At 43.2% G+C, this 13,540-nt stretch overlaps 1 protein-coding gene across 2 annotated transcripts in view; it reads left to right on the top strand.

Annotated features, from left to right (window-relative positions):
- The window catches only part of RCOR1 (REST corepressor 1), a 135,777-nt gene extending 129,348 nt beyond the window's left edge, over positions 1 to 6,429 (top strand). For both annotated transcript variants that reach the window (XM_035105598.3, XM_035105605.3), the window contains exons 11-12: positions 3,514 to 3,743; positions 5,862 to 6,429. In XM_035105598.3, the coding sequence (XP_034961489.1) occupies positions 3,514 to 3,743; positions 5,862 to 5,903 (272 nt within the window). In that variant the 3' untranslated portion in view covers positions 5,904 to 6,429. The remainder of the gene's footprint in view (positions 1 to 3,513; positions 3,744 to 5,861) is intronic.
- The last annotated feature ends 7,111 nt before the right edge of the window (positions 6,430 to 13,540 follow it).

Raw genomic sequence — 13,540 nt, forward strand, 5'->3', positions numbered from 1 at the left:
AGACCAACACGGCTACCTACCTGTAACTAGAGCTTCCGAGGTGTTAGGTACCATCTATAAATTAGTTTCAAAGTGAGTTCCCTTCTTTTGGCTGAGATGGGCTTAAAGGGTGGCTTAGACCATTGGGTGGGGTTTATTTCATAACCTGTATCATGCTCCCATTGGTCTTTGATTGCATTGAGGGATTTTGTAGGGTCTTGGAATAGCATTTTGTATATAGCAGTGTCTCACATTGAATGTAACCGACCTGTAGAAAGGACTCTATACATTGAAAACAGAGCCGTTGTATGTACCCTTGTTAACTAAAAACCTTTGTTAATAAAAACATTTTTAAAAAGGAAAAGGAAAACAGAGAGAATTTATCCACTTTCCTACTTAATATTATCAAGAGGCTCTCCTGGTGTCATCATTGCATGTCTTTAGGCTCTAGGCAAAAACTTTCCTCTTTATCCAGGCCTTTGGCCATTAGGTAACCTGTGGCCTGTTAAAGGTGTTGGGGACAGACAGCTATTATGATCATTTTTATTACAGTGGTACCTCTACTTACGAATGTTTCTACTTACGAATGGAGCTCCGTCCGCCATCTTGGATGCGGTTTAGATAGGATTTTTTCTACTTACGAATTTTTAGATAGGGTTGCTTTGACTTACGAATTTTTTCTCCCAATGCATTCCTATGGGATTCGACTTACAAATTTTTTCGACTTGCAAATGTGCGCTCGGAACGCATTAAATTCGTAAGTAGAGGTACCACTGTATTATGCAATCTATTACTGTGCTTTTATGTTCTTCTAATGATGCCCCGTAAAATGTTTGATGTTGTACGCTGGGGTCTTTCGCTAATTATTATTATTATTATTATCATTATTATCATTATTATTATTATTATTACTGCAAACCATCGCGGTAGTTGGGAGGCTGTCTGGTTTGCAATCTACGGCTGAGGTTTCTCCATGATAGCTCAGCTCTGGCTCCCCCTCTGGTAGCGATGCCCAATGCAGTTTCGCAAGTCACAGGTGGAGTTTGCTAGCGAAAAAAGAGGCCTACACATTTGTAGCACTGTACATTATTGTCAGGGGGCCTTCCTACAAGGAGCCCCCCCCCTCTTGCTGACCATCACTTCGCCAAGTGAGAGCAGCAGCAGTGGGTCAGGTGAGGGGAATCAGGAAGTGAGCGGGACGGAGGTGTCAGGGCTCGGCGATGTTGGAGAGCCCTTGCGCCACCAGGACCAAGAGATGGAGGGGAGCAGGCAGCCCCTTCCGGCGCTCGAATTAAGGCGTGCCACCAAACGTAAGGTCGGGAGGAAGCGTTTCGGGGTGCCCAAACTCTTATGCTGGTCCCGTAGCCGGAAACGTCCACTCCCGGATTCTGCGAGTGACTGCGAGGTCATGTTTTCTGCTATCTCTGCACTGTAAATGCTATGCACAATGAAGACAGAGCAGACTTGGGCGTCTTTACTTAAGAGAAGCCGCAACAACACCCTTACAATTATGAACATTTACTCAAAAGACTTTTAGCTAGGAGCTAAATGGCACCTTAAACCTAGGTTATGGGCGCCACAATGGAATGTCCAGGGATGTTTTTAAATAACAAGAATACAAAGCTGAAAATGAATGAACTGCGGCTAAATTATTATGTTCATTTTTCACATGGTCTAGTCCTTCTTCTCCTGCCCACCCTCCTAATATTCCTAAAAGGGTCTCTTCTCCAGTCTTCAGAGAGTAGCTGGAAGTGGGGAGGCAGAAAAAGGTCCTCCTTTCCTTCCACTCTGCAGTTTTAATCTGAAATCTTAGGCGCAGTACTGCGCCCAGAGCTCAGAAACTGCTCGTGCCGATGAAATTCCCCGTCGCAGACTGCGCCTAGAGCAATGGGAGTTTTGAACACTGGATGAAAGTGTTGAGGCCAAGCACACTTCTAAGGGGAAGGATTTCTCATGAAAAACATCCCTGCAGAGAAGGCGCTTTCTTGGATCACAGCGTAACACGTCTCCCACAACAGTGGTAAACAGAGAGGAGAAGTATTTGTTGTGGTGCTTTGGGTCTGTTTACTTCTATTTTCAGTAAAGTTTGACTGATATTTTACAAGTTCTTGGTCCCTAGGGTCACGAAGAGTCGGACACGGCTAAACGACTAAACGACTAAACAACAACAACATTAGCTAGCATAGAAAAGTGAAACAAAAAGGGATTGGAGATAAAACAAAAATCATGCAGCTTGCATAGATCCATTTTTTGTGTGCAGGTTTTTTTAAATAAAAAAATAAGAGTGTGTGCTGGGCTGGCTGCACTTCTTAAATATTTTTATTTATCAAGAGGGCTCAAAAGCCTGGGTGAAAAGTTGCCCCTTAAGTTGTTTGCGGAATTGAAAGCTCAGAGATGCAGATCCAGTCACAGAGAGTTCCATAAGGAGGGTGCTGCTTTACCTTACGATATTGCCAGTATTTGCTATGAAATATTTTTGAAATTGGTTTTCGACAGAGTGTGCTACTATTGAGAAGGCCACCGTCCCTTGGGCGTAGCCCCCTGGCGTGACCATGGGCAAAATCCTCTTCAAAGATAATAGAATCAGAGAGTTGTAGAGTTGGCAGGGGTTCCCCGAGGGTCATCTAGTCCAACCCCCTGCAGTGCAGGAATCCCAACACACAGTCCCCCCACCCACCCACCATACTGGACATGGGTGATATTGGGCCAGTGGAGAGGATGAAATGGGGGTGAATGCATACTGTTCTCAGCACTTTAGAGGATGATGGGAAGGATAGAAACGTAATGTAACATAGGATGCAGTGCCCCAACAATACAAATTCAAGGGTCACATGTCTTTAATAATAATAATAATAATAATAATAATAATAATAATAATAATAAATTATTTCTACCCCGCCCATCCGGCTGGGTTTCCCCAGCCACTCTGGGCGGCTTCCAACAAAGATTAAAAATACATTAAAATGTCACACATTAAAAACTTCCCTAAACAGGGCTGCCTTCAGATGTCTTCTAAATGTCAGGTAGTTGTTTATCTCTCTGACGTCTGATGGGAGGGCTTTCCACAGGGCGGGCGCCACTACCGAGAAGGCCCTCTGCCTGGTTCCCTGTAGCAATACAGTGGTACCTCGGTTTATGAACACAATTGGTTCTGGAAGTCTGTTCATAAACTGAAGCGTTCATAAACTGAAGCGAACTTTCCCATAGAAAGTAATGGAAAGTGGATTAATTCGTTCCAGACGGGTCCGCGGAGTACTCAACTTGAAGCGTACTTAACCTGAAGCATGGGTGTAATTGGTTCTGGAAGTCTGTTCATAAACTGAAGCGTTCATAAACTGAAACGAACTTTCCCATTGAAAGTAATGGAAAGTGAATTAATCCATTCCAGATGGGTCCGCGGCGTTCGTAAACTGAAAATTTATAAACCGAGGTGTTCATAAACTGAGGTTCCACTGTAATAATGATTTATTAAACTTAAAAGGCTTCCATTATTGCGCTGATAATAACCTTAACACCACTTCTCCTTTTCTCTAGCCATCAGGAAATATGGTCGAGATTTTCAGGCAATCTCTGATGTGATTGGAAACAAGTCTGTGGTGCAGGTGAAGAACTTTTTTGTAAATTACCGGCGGCGTTTTAACATAGACGAAGTCCTACAGGAGTGGGAAGCAGAGCATGGCAAAGAAGAGACGAATGGAACTAGTACGCAGAAACCCGTAAAGTCACCAGATAATACCATTAAAGTTTCTGAAGAAGAAGAAGAGGTAGGAGGGCTATAACTTGAGTTCAATCTTGATTTAGTTCCCAAAAAATTTGACGATCAGTTCCTTGGCAGAACGGGCTCCTTTTCGGATGGTGGTTTGCTAACATTATTACTTAGCGGTGTCATTTGGAACCTGGCCAGTCATATATTATCAGCTAACTGCCTGTGGTTTTGACATGTTTGGAGAACGTCAAATATTCACTAGAGCCAAGGATAGCCTCGAAGCCAGCAGAAAGAAGCAAAAGTTTACTCTGCAGCAACTTTTTAACACAGGATGCACAGAGCATGGCAAAAAAAAAAAGAGGTCTTTCTGGGTTCGGCCTGTATCTTATTTATTTATATTTTATTTTGTAGGTTTTTAATCCTACCTTTCTTCCATCACAGAGCTGGCAGAATTAAAGCCTGCTTTCCAACTGCTATTCCGGAAATTGGGTTGCATTTGAAAAGAACAAATGAAAGTGCAAGTAAAATTATCTTGGCCACAAAAAAACTTGGCAGCCTTCGAAGATTGACCTGGGGATATTTAGCATGTCCATGGAAGATCATTGTCTTTCTTGGGTCTGATTTAAATACACTGCCCCATCAAGAACTTCCTTTGTGACTCTCTGTCAAAATTTTGTTGAGTTTTCTGTAAAATCTGTGACAAGAAAGTGGCTGGTGTAGGCCCTTGGGGTAATGTGCCTCGGATGATATTTGTACCCTGCCCATCTGACTGGGTTGCCCCAGCCACTCTTCTCCTTCTCCTTCTCCTTCTCCTTCTCCTTCTCCTTCTCCTTCTCCTTCTCCTTCTCCTTCTCCTCCTCCTCCTCCTCCTCCTCCTCCTCCTCCTCCTTCTCCTTCTCCTTCTCCTTCTCCTTCTCCTTCTCCTCCTCCTTCTCCTCCTCCTCCTCCTCCTCCTCCTCCTCCTCCTCCTCCTCCTCCTCCTCCTCCTTCGCAGCTTACAGATAAAAAGAAGAATCACTAAAAACATAGAAGAAACAATCATTAAGAAACAATTGAACCTTAATAGAATTAAAACTATGTACACACATAGAATCTGTTTAAAACATGCAAATTATTAATGGCAAAAAACAGCGCAGCACCAACCCTATAGTTAAAAGCAGTCAAGATCCCCAAAGCCTGGTTCTTGCTATTGACAGAAACAGTGGAAATCAATTTGTGTATTCTTGACATTGTTCAAATGACGGCAGATCTCATGGCGGCTTGTGTGAGTGAGGTGCCTTCCTCAGTGGGGCAATACCTTTGTTTTTTGGCAATGTGCTTTGCGTTGGGTTTCCCTGAAAGACCCTTTGGGAGTTCCCACTGCAAGCTTGCTTTGTGATAGAAGCAGGGGGAACCAAGACTCATTCTTCTGCCATGGAGCATGCGATTTATTTCCAAGCAAAATTCAAGTTCTGGTTTTGACCTTCCAAGACCCTTGGTGGCCTAGGACCCACACGTCTCAGAGAGTGCATGTCTCCTTATGACTCCCCCTCTCAGTAAGAGGGAGCCTCCATCCTCCATGGAATGTTGATTTCCTGGGAAAGTGTACACAAACACTTTTGTTTCTCTGATGTGTCAGGCCCAATTTCTAAAGCTTCCCTTTCTAATGACTTTGGATGGCGCTCGACTTTTTAATATCGTTTCTCTCGCCCTACCCTGTTTCATTGCTTTGTGAGCTTGATGTGTGTGCGGCTTTTATATTTGTTTTGACGCTATCCTGGAATATCTCGAGTGTTGTGCATGAGACACAATAGGCATTTATAAATCTAGGGCCCAGGGGTTTTTGAGGATGACATTCCTGCCTCATCTCCCTCCCTTCCTTATGTTCTGCTGAAAGCCGTGCCGTTGACAAGAGCGGCAATGCAGTTTGACGTTTCAGCTTTCTGTTTGTTTATGAATATTGACTGAGAAATCCATGAACGATGTCTCGGAGCAGACGGGAACGGCCAGCTCCTTGCTCTCATGTCAGCCGTTTGTGGGTCCCCCCCTCCCTTCATTTTGGTGCCTGCTACCTTTGATTCCTTGGGGGACAGAATACGAGGCTTCGAAATCTGACCTCTGTGTGAGTCGTCCGATTTTAATGTTGTGTCTTCCTTTTCTTTGCCCCCACCCCACCCCTTCTTTTTTTCTCCTCCAGGCAACTTCTGTTTTGGATGTCAGATATACACCTGCATCATGAGAAACTCAGGTAGCCTAGGACAATGTTGATGTTTTGACTACTGTTGGTCATCCATGATATCAGGTATTAGCAAAACCTCAAGACAGCCATCATATCTCCGTGGACAAGCAGCTATTACCAAAAAGAGAGAGAGAGGAAGAGAACAGATCACGAACCAAGGCAAAAAACACTTCTGCTCCTGTGCTACATTTGCCTTAATTTTCTCCTCATCCCTCCATACTGCCTCCATTTGCTCTTCTGCAGTTCCTGGGACAAGCTCTCCACCCTTCAACAACACCCAACTTCAAAGCATTAGCTTCTCCTTGAGCCATCTACGCGCCGGCATGCAAAAACCTCTTACCAGCCAGCTCTCCTCCCCCTCCTGCTCCTCCCCACGCTCAGAGGGTGACCCCTAATACCAGGGGCGTTTCTGAAACTTGCTCCCTAGTAGTATGTGCTTCTGTACGGCCTTGTGTGGTTTCAGCTTACTTTATGATGTAATCATTATTCTTACAGTGACATTTTAAAATCTTTTTTCTTTTTCTTTTTTAAAAAAATTATATACATATATATATGAATGAACTGTCAAATACATGTATCAAGCATGTGCTAGGTTGGCCCGGTGGCTTCTCTGAAGTCAGGGGACATGGCAAGTAGGTAGGATTTCAGGGCTGCAAGCGGTAGACCACCAACCTCCTAGCACATGCAGAAGCTTGTTTTCTGCTCCTTTTTTATTTTTAAAGAAAACCCCGTTCTTAGTTGTGATTTTTATTATTGTCATTATTATTATTGTCATGATGGACCTTCTTACTTAGTGCAAAAGGGAATGTGCAGCCTATAGCCTGCTTGGAATAATCTGTTGGTCGATCGATGTATATGCACCCAAACACCCATGTACTTTCATTATAACCTCCCGGCGAATGCTGACACAGCTGAGTTCCTTTGACTGTCTTAAAGGGTTAGAGCAAAAGCAGCAGCCTTTCCCATTCGCTCCAGGGTTCTTCTGCATCTGTTTGATACTTCTGTCGTCTTAAAGAAGGGACTTCGCGCCCCACCGGAGTGAACGGAGGTTGCACAGTCGCTGCGCTCAGCAAATGGCTTGCTTGGCCACGACATTGCGGTGCAAATTAGGATAGAGAGCTTCGGTCCTTTAAAATGTGTGTTTGAACAGAGGACACACACACACACACACCCTCTCACCTTTCTCCCACCCCAAGAGCTCCTTCAAGCTGCTGTCGCTTAGTTCCTTCCGACACGCAGAGCCCAGCTATGTGGCAAAGGCCGTTATGGCAAGTTCCACACTGGCGTAGCATTTACTAGGAGCTGGGATGGAGCTGGCTTGAGGAACAGAGGCTTGGAGGTTCCTCCTCCTTAGACTTCTGAACTTGGCAGCATGGAAGCGGCGTGGGTACCAAAAGGAGCCCTTCAGCTAAAAGATGTAGGATGTAGCGTTCTTAAATATTTTCATTAGCTGTAATAATGATGCAAAATTAAATAATTTTAATCAGGGGTGTACAGGGGTTAATTTATGGGCGCGTGTTTTTAGTTGACTTCATTGCCACAGTACCCTTAACGTAGAAATCAATTTCAAATAAAGTTGCAACCTCAATATGCACGGCTTTTTGAGATGCTGAGGGCCAAGAGTGGGATTAATTTGCAATTTAATAAACCTACTGCTCGTTAAGACAGAAAAAGAGCTATCTTTAATACTTTTCTTTTACCATGCCCTTTTTTACTGTAGCAACTGCAAATGTACGCGTGTGCCCTTCGCTGGCAGTCACGCTGATTTTAAAATTTGCCTCTGCCTTCTAAAGTTGAGACACACACACACACACACACACACACACCCTACCTACCTACGAACTAACCTGCCGATAAAAGCCGATCAAAGCTTGCTGTCCTAAGACACATTCTGTTTGGTACACCAAAAGCCACTGCAAATATATGGGGGAACAGGTCTAGTAATAACTCCTTGTTTCCTGAGGTAATGTAAACGCCTTATTTTTGGAAGGGTCCGTCCCTTCTGTTTTGATAATTAAAAATATATGCAGTTAAAGCACAACAGGTGGCTTATTCCTTACGACATGCATTAGCCAGTGTAAGCATTTTAACCACTGTGGTGTACTTAGGTGGCACTGAAGCTTTTTTTAAAAAAAATTAATAACAGTAATAATAACTGGGGACTTCTACTATGCACGGAGAAGGCAGAACTGCACTTTATCATAATTTTCAGTGGCTGAAACCACAAGGGAATTGCAATCGGCTGGTAGACAAATTTCAGTGACAATAATAGCCCAACCCAAGCAGGGATGAAGGACTTTGTGGTCCTTCAGATGATGTTGGATCTTAGCTCCCACCATGCCTGACCAATGGCCTTGCTGGCTAGGGCTGATGGGAGCTGTAGTCCTGCCAAATGTGGCAAGCAACAGGTTCCCCGATCCCTAGCTTAGCGGGTCCTGAACAGCCAAGATCAAGACTAATTCTAGCCACTTGGAAGCACCTTTTAAACAAGACTTGCTTCATAGCATCTGCCTGATGATGAAATGTTGGAGAAGCCGAGATATATAACGTTGCTTGTTTTCTTATCCAGGGCTCAAAACAAGAGGGGGAATACATAGATAACACCAAAAATCATATAGAGCTAAAGAAACAATCAAGCTTTTTGAAAAATAACGCCAGCTAGTCTACTGAGGGACAGGGAAATTGAAAAACACTAGCGTGCAAATGACAAAATCTTGGCCTCCTTCCTTTACTCCTAAGTGACACCTCCTTGTGCCTGAGATATCTGATCTAGATTACGATCTCTGGGAACCATTTCTTCCCCTTCTTTAAATCCTCACGTATCCATATTGAATTGATTCTGTTCCCTGCCAGGCAAGGTTGCAAAAAGTAGCTGCTTCCGAGAGACGTGGTGAAGAATAATTGGCCGTGTTTTAACCATGTTCTGCATTAAAGAGGTTGTGGGTTTGGATTACCACCTAGTAATTTATTTATTTTTAAAAAACAACCCTGTCCTGTCCTTTTTAAATAATCCAGCCACAGCACTAGGCAGTGTGCAATTTTTATATTTTTAAAGAAAATCTATGTAAATGTTTTATATTAAATTAGCAGAGGATATAATAGCCAGGTTGGTTTGAACGGTCTGCCTCAAATCCATACTGTCGGAGAGCTGAAAGGTATGATCATGTGATGTATACGTTACTGGACATTTGAGATTGCTGGTTGGGAGAGATTGGAAAGCTCTTCCATGTAGAGAACTTTCATGCCAGAGAGTGTGGCCAGAACTTCTCCCTGACATGTTAAGATTTTGTATCTAGGGAGCATTTATGTCTCTTCTGCAGCTTGTACAGTCTTGACAGTGGACCTGCAGCTTGTACAGTCTTGACAGTGGACCTGTTGATCATGTGGTTTAGCTCAGAGTACAAGCCTGTTTCGCTGCTCCCTTCAGCAAACCTACCAAACAAAAAGATGAGTTTTGGCTTGATCCCTCTCCCAGGAAGAGAAATCATGTCTTCGCCTCTTCACGATTACCTTATTGTAAGCCTGCATACAATAAAATGTGACACTGAATTCCCCTCCCCCTATTGGTTGAATATCGCCTGCAACTGTTCCAGTATGAAATGGGGGAAATATTGTTAACTTTCCTTTCGGTTGTTTTCTTTCTTTCATAGTCTTGTCTCCTATATGGAAAAGCTTAAACCTTTCAGTTCAAGCATTCAACCGAGGCGCCACATTCTGATTTAGAAAGTTCCAGAAAGATTGCTACATTATATGTAATATTTGCTTACATTTTGTTTCCTTAAACTATCAGTATGGATGTTATAATTATATATATTTTGTGGAAGATGGGAAGTTTTTGTTTCCTTCTAAGTATAAGTTATTGTGCAACGACGACATCGCTACAACAAAAAGTGGTACTTTTTTTTTTTTTAAAAAAAAGACTTTTAGTTTTAGAAATCTTAACAAATGTACACACGCGCCATAATTTTACGTTTGTTCTATTTAATTTTTAAGTATAGTTGTGTAACATGCCAGTACATTTCCCCCCATTTCTACCCAACCTGCTCTGCTTATCCATCAGGATACCTTGTTTACTTGAATGTTGTATCCTAACTGGTCTGAAACATAGCGATCGAACTTCTGTAAGGGAAGAAGAGACATTGTATGATGAACTTAACATAGCTTAGGGAAATGTACAATCATATGCTCAGCAGCAGCTACAACTGGCAAAGCAGCCATAAATCCCTTGCACATATTTCAGGGATTTTATTTTATTTATTTTATTTTATTTGCAGATTCCCCCCTTTGAAACGCATCTGTGTGTTGAGGAGGGAGGGAATTGTGGCCCTTGGCCCCGATCCCTGACTTTCATGCAGCTGCTCCCCCACCCCTGTTTTCCAGGGGTTGGCAGAATGTGTGGGAAAGGGCACAGATCTATGGAGTCTTCAGTCTGAGTAGGGACATTGCACAACCAAGCTCTTTGATTGTGTGGATAGAAGCCATCTGTGTATAGACACCCCTTTCATACATTCTGCTGATCACAGATTGAGGGGCAAGAGGACCGGCTGTTTTAACTGCTCTCCCACTCCGTGCAGTCAGTACAGGTGAAACCCTGAAAATTAGAATATCGTCGAAAAGTGCATTTATTTCAGTAATGCAACTTATTATTATTATTTTTACAAATGCTTTCGTTTGGAAATTCCACAGGAATAAAACAAATAGTTACAATAATACAAAAATAAACACTGCTATTACATTTCATTAATTGCATTCCATTTATAATTGACCCGCCTAACGACAAATAATTACAATTACAACAAATAAAGGCTTGACATATCTTGCTTTGCATGTCATGCATCTATCTCATATATTGGTTTCACCTTTTAAGTTGCGTTACTGAAATAAATGCACTTTTCGATGATAGTCTAATTTTCCGAGTTTCACCTGTATATGCATGGAGGGAAGGAGGAGGAGAAGGTCAGGCCCTGCCTTCTAGTCTACTAGTCGGTGGGGTGTGTGTTGTCTGGCAGCCTGCCTTACATACCCCCCAGGAAGTCAGGTGTCTCCTCCACACAGCTCCCAAAAAAGACAGGTTGGACCATAGAACCAATGGTGACCATTCTCTATCCTGGAGGTGGTAATTCTGCCCTCCTGTTCCACAGCCCCAAGTAGTCCACTGCAAAGATGTACCAGGAATTCCAAACGGAATGATCCCTGTTCCAGTGCCAGCCAGCACCGTGTTTGAACACTTGATAGATGTGTTGCTTAGTAGTCCCATGCGTGATGTTTGCATCGGCCTCCTGACAGGGATTGATGTATGGGTTTTTCTTTCTTTCTCAGAAGTTTAATCCCATGTGCAAAGCTTCCCCTTGATGAAATGAAGTAGTTTGTCATGTGGCATTGGTAGGCCAGGGAACGGATGCTGTTTGAGAAGGGGGGGGGAAGGAGAAAATAGAAGGCTTGCTTGAGTTCCAGAATTCTAGTTACAGGTAGGCAGCCGTGTTGGTCTGAGTCGAAGCAAAATAAAATTATTCCTTCAGTAGCATCTTAAAGACCAACTAAGTTTTTATTTTGGTATGAGCTTTCGTGTGCATGCACACTTCTTCAGATACAAGTGTATCTGAAGAAGTGTGCATGCACACGAAAGCTCATACCAAAGGAATTTTTTTATTTTGAGTTCCAGAAATTACTTTGGGTGTTGTGTGCGTCTTGAAGTTGGTTAAAAATGGTAGCAACTTTTTTGAGAGAAAGAGAAGGAAACTATCCTCAAATCGCCATCCTAGCCAGAAGTTTTGTTACTATTTACGGCCCGGCTAAAATACGTTGGTTGTCATTTAACTCTTCACTTTCGTTTAGGTTTTCACACACACTGCCTGTTGCATACCAGATAGGATCCAAGCATTGCTTTTAAAGAACCTGATTTCCTTACGGTATAGACAAGTGTAAAAGGCTTTACTAATTTTGCAGGTATTGGTTTTAAAATGACAAAGTTTAATTCTCTTGGGACATTTTAAAAACTTGAACCAGGGTAAAAATAATAATAATCAGTGTCCCTGTTTTTATGAGTTACAATTAGCTCTAGCCCGTGTTTTTAGCTTGTCAAAACCGAGCCATCTTGTGCAATGCCCAATACCCCAAGTCCTCTTTGGCTACTCCCTGAAAATAGTGCAGCTTTTGTGTGTGTGTGTGTGTCCCTGGGCACAGCTCGCCTTGTAGTGATGCTGCTGCATAGCCTCCATTCGTTTCAGTGGTGCTTGAGCTGGAATGTTTCCCTTGCAAGCACCCCTGAAACCGAAAGAGGCAACACCGGTTGGATAGCTGCCTCTGTGGGCAGCAAAGCACAATTAACAGCGAAAGCGACAGTTCTGAAGAGAGAAGGTCAGTATACGTCTGGGCATGTTGTATATTAATGAGTGTTTACATTCATATTCTCCTCAAATTTAAATTTATACTGGAGTGTATAGTTATTCCATTGTGTAGATTTTATCAGTTTTGTTAAATTCTCATAGACTGCTTACAAGGTCGATTCCTCCCCCCCCCCCGGACTTTCTGATGATTAAGGTTAAGTTTGCAAATATAATTAAATTCTGTATTAGCCTTTGAAGTGATACAATTATGCACCAGGGGTAGGTTTTTTTTAAAAAAAAGTATGTATTGATAATGCTGTTGTAAGTAATATTATTCATCTCTCTCTCTCTCTTGTTGCCTGTTTCTTTCCCTCCCTGCGCATTATTTAGTACACTTAACTGTGATGAATGGTCATAGAATTATAAAACTGCTTAGCCACTGAAAATAATAGTTTTTCCTCCCCTACCCCTTGAATTATCATTTTACTGTAAGAGGAATTATGGCGGGGAGGGGAACTTGTGATTCTTTTCTGAAACTCTGCACAGTTCATTTTTTCTATTATTTCCAATGTTTGCTGACATGAAATTAAAAAAAACAAAACTCAAGCCATTGATGTGACGTGCTGTGTGCTTAAAAGCCTCATCATTCCAAAATTGATAGGACTTGAGAATTGATTGTGTAAGAGAGAGGGCTTGCAGAGAGCAGCCCACTCTGCTTACTTCCACCAGATGGGAGAGCAGCAGCAAGTCTGGGAGTTCAAATCAGGAACAGGAAGGGTTAAGACGGGTCCAGGGCTCTGCAGAGTCCTGGTGGCTCAGCTCCAGGTTGGTAGCAGGGAAGCAGGGGAGGAGCTAGCTTCAGCAGGGGCTGGAAAGGAGGGAGGAGAGAGAACGGCACCTCAGGAGCCTGGTTTGGGACCACGGAGGACCCATAGAGCAAGGAGGAGGGGCGTTTGGAGTCTTAAAAGGGGGGTCAGAGCCCACGAGACGCCATTGTGGGCTTCTGCCCCATGCAGAGCAGACATGATTTGAGACATCTCACCACTGTATATAGCATGCACAATAAAACTATGAAAATCCAGAGGATGTGTGGAGTGCTTACTCGGGAGTAGCCAACACCCCATCTGTGACAGCAAGCCCACAATCTCTTGATGGCTACCCCGAGGGAAGAGGGCTGCAAATGTAGCAGCCGGCATGAAGTTGGCAGCATCTAAAGCAGAAGAGAGAGATGCCGAGGGAGGATTGGCATGAGTTGCCAGCACCCTGCAACTATGGAACGGCTCAAGCACCAGGTAGGCACCCGGGCACAGG

The sequence above is a fragment of the Zootoca vivipara genome, chromosome 1, assembly GCF_965207765.1.
Source record: "Zootoca vivipara chromosome 1, rZooViv2.hap1.1, whole genome shotgun sequence".
Taxonomy (NCBI): Eukaryota; Metazoa; Chordata; class Lepidosauria; order Squamata; family Lacertidae; genus Zootoca; species Zootoca vivipara.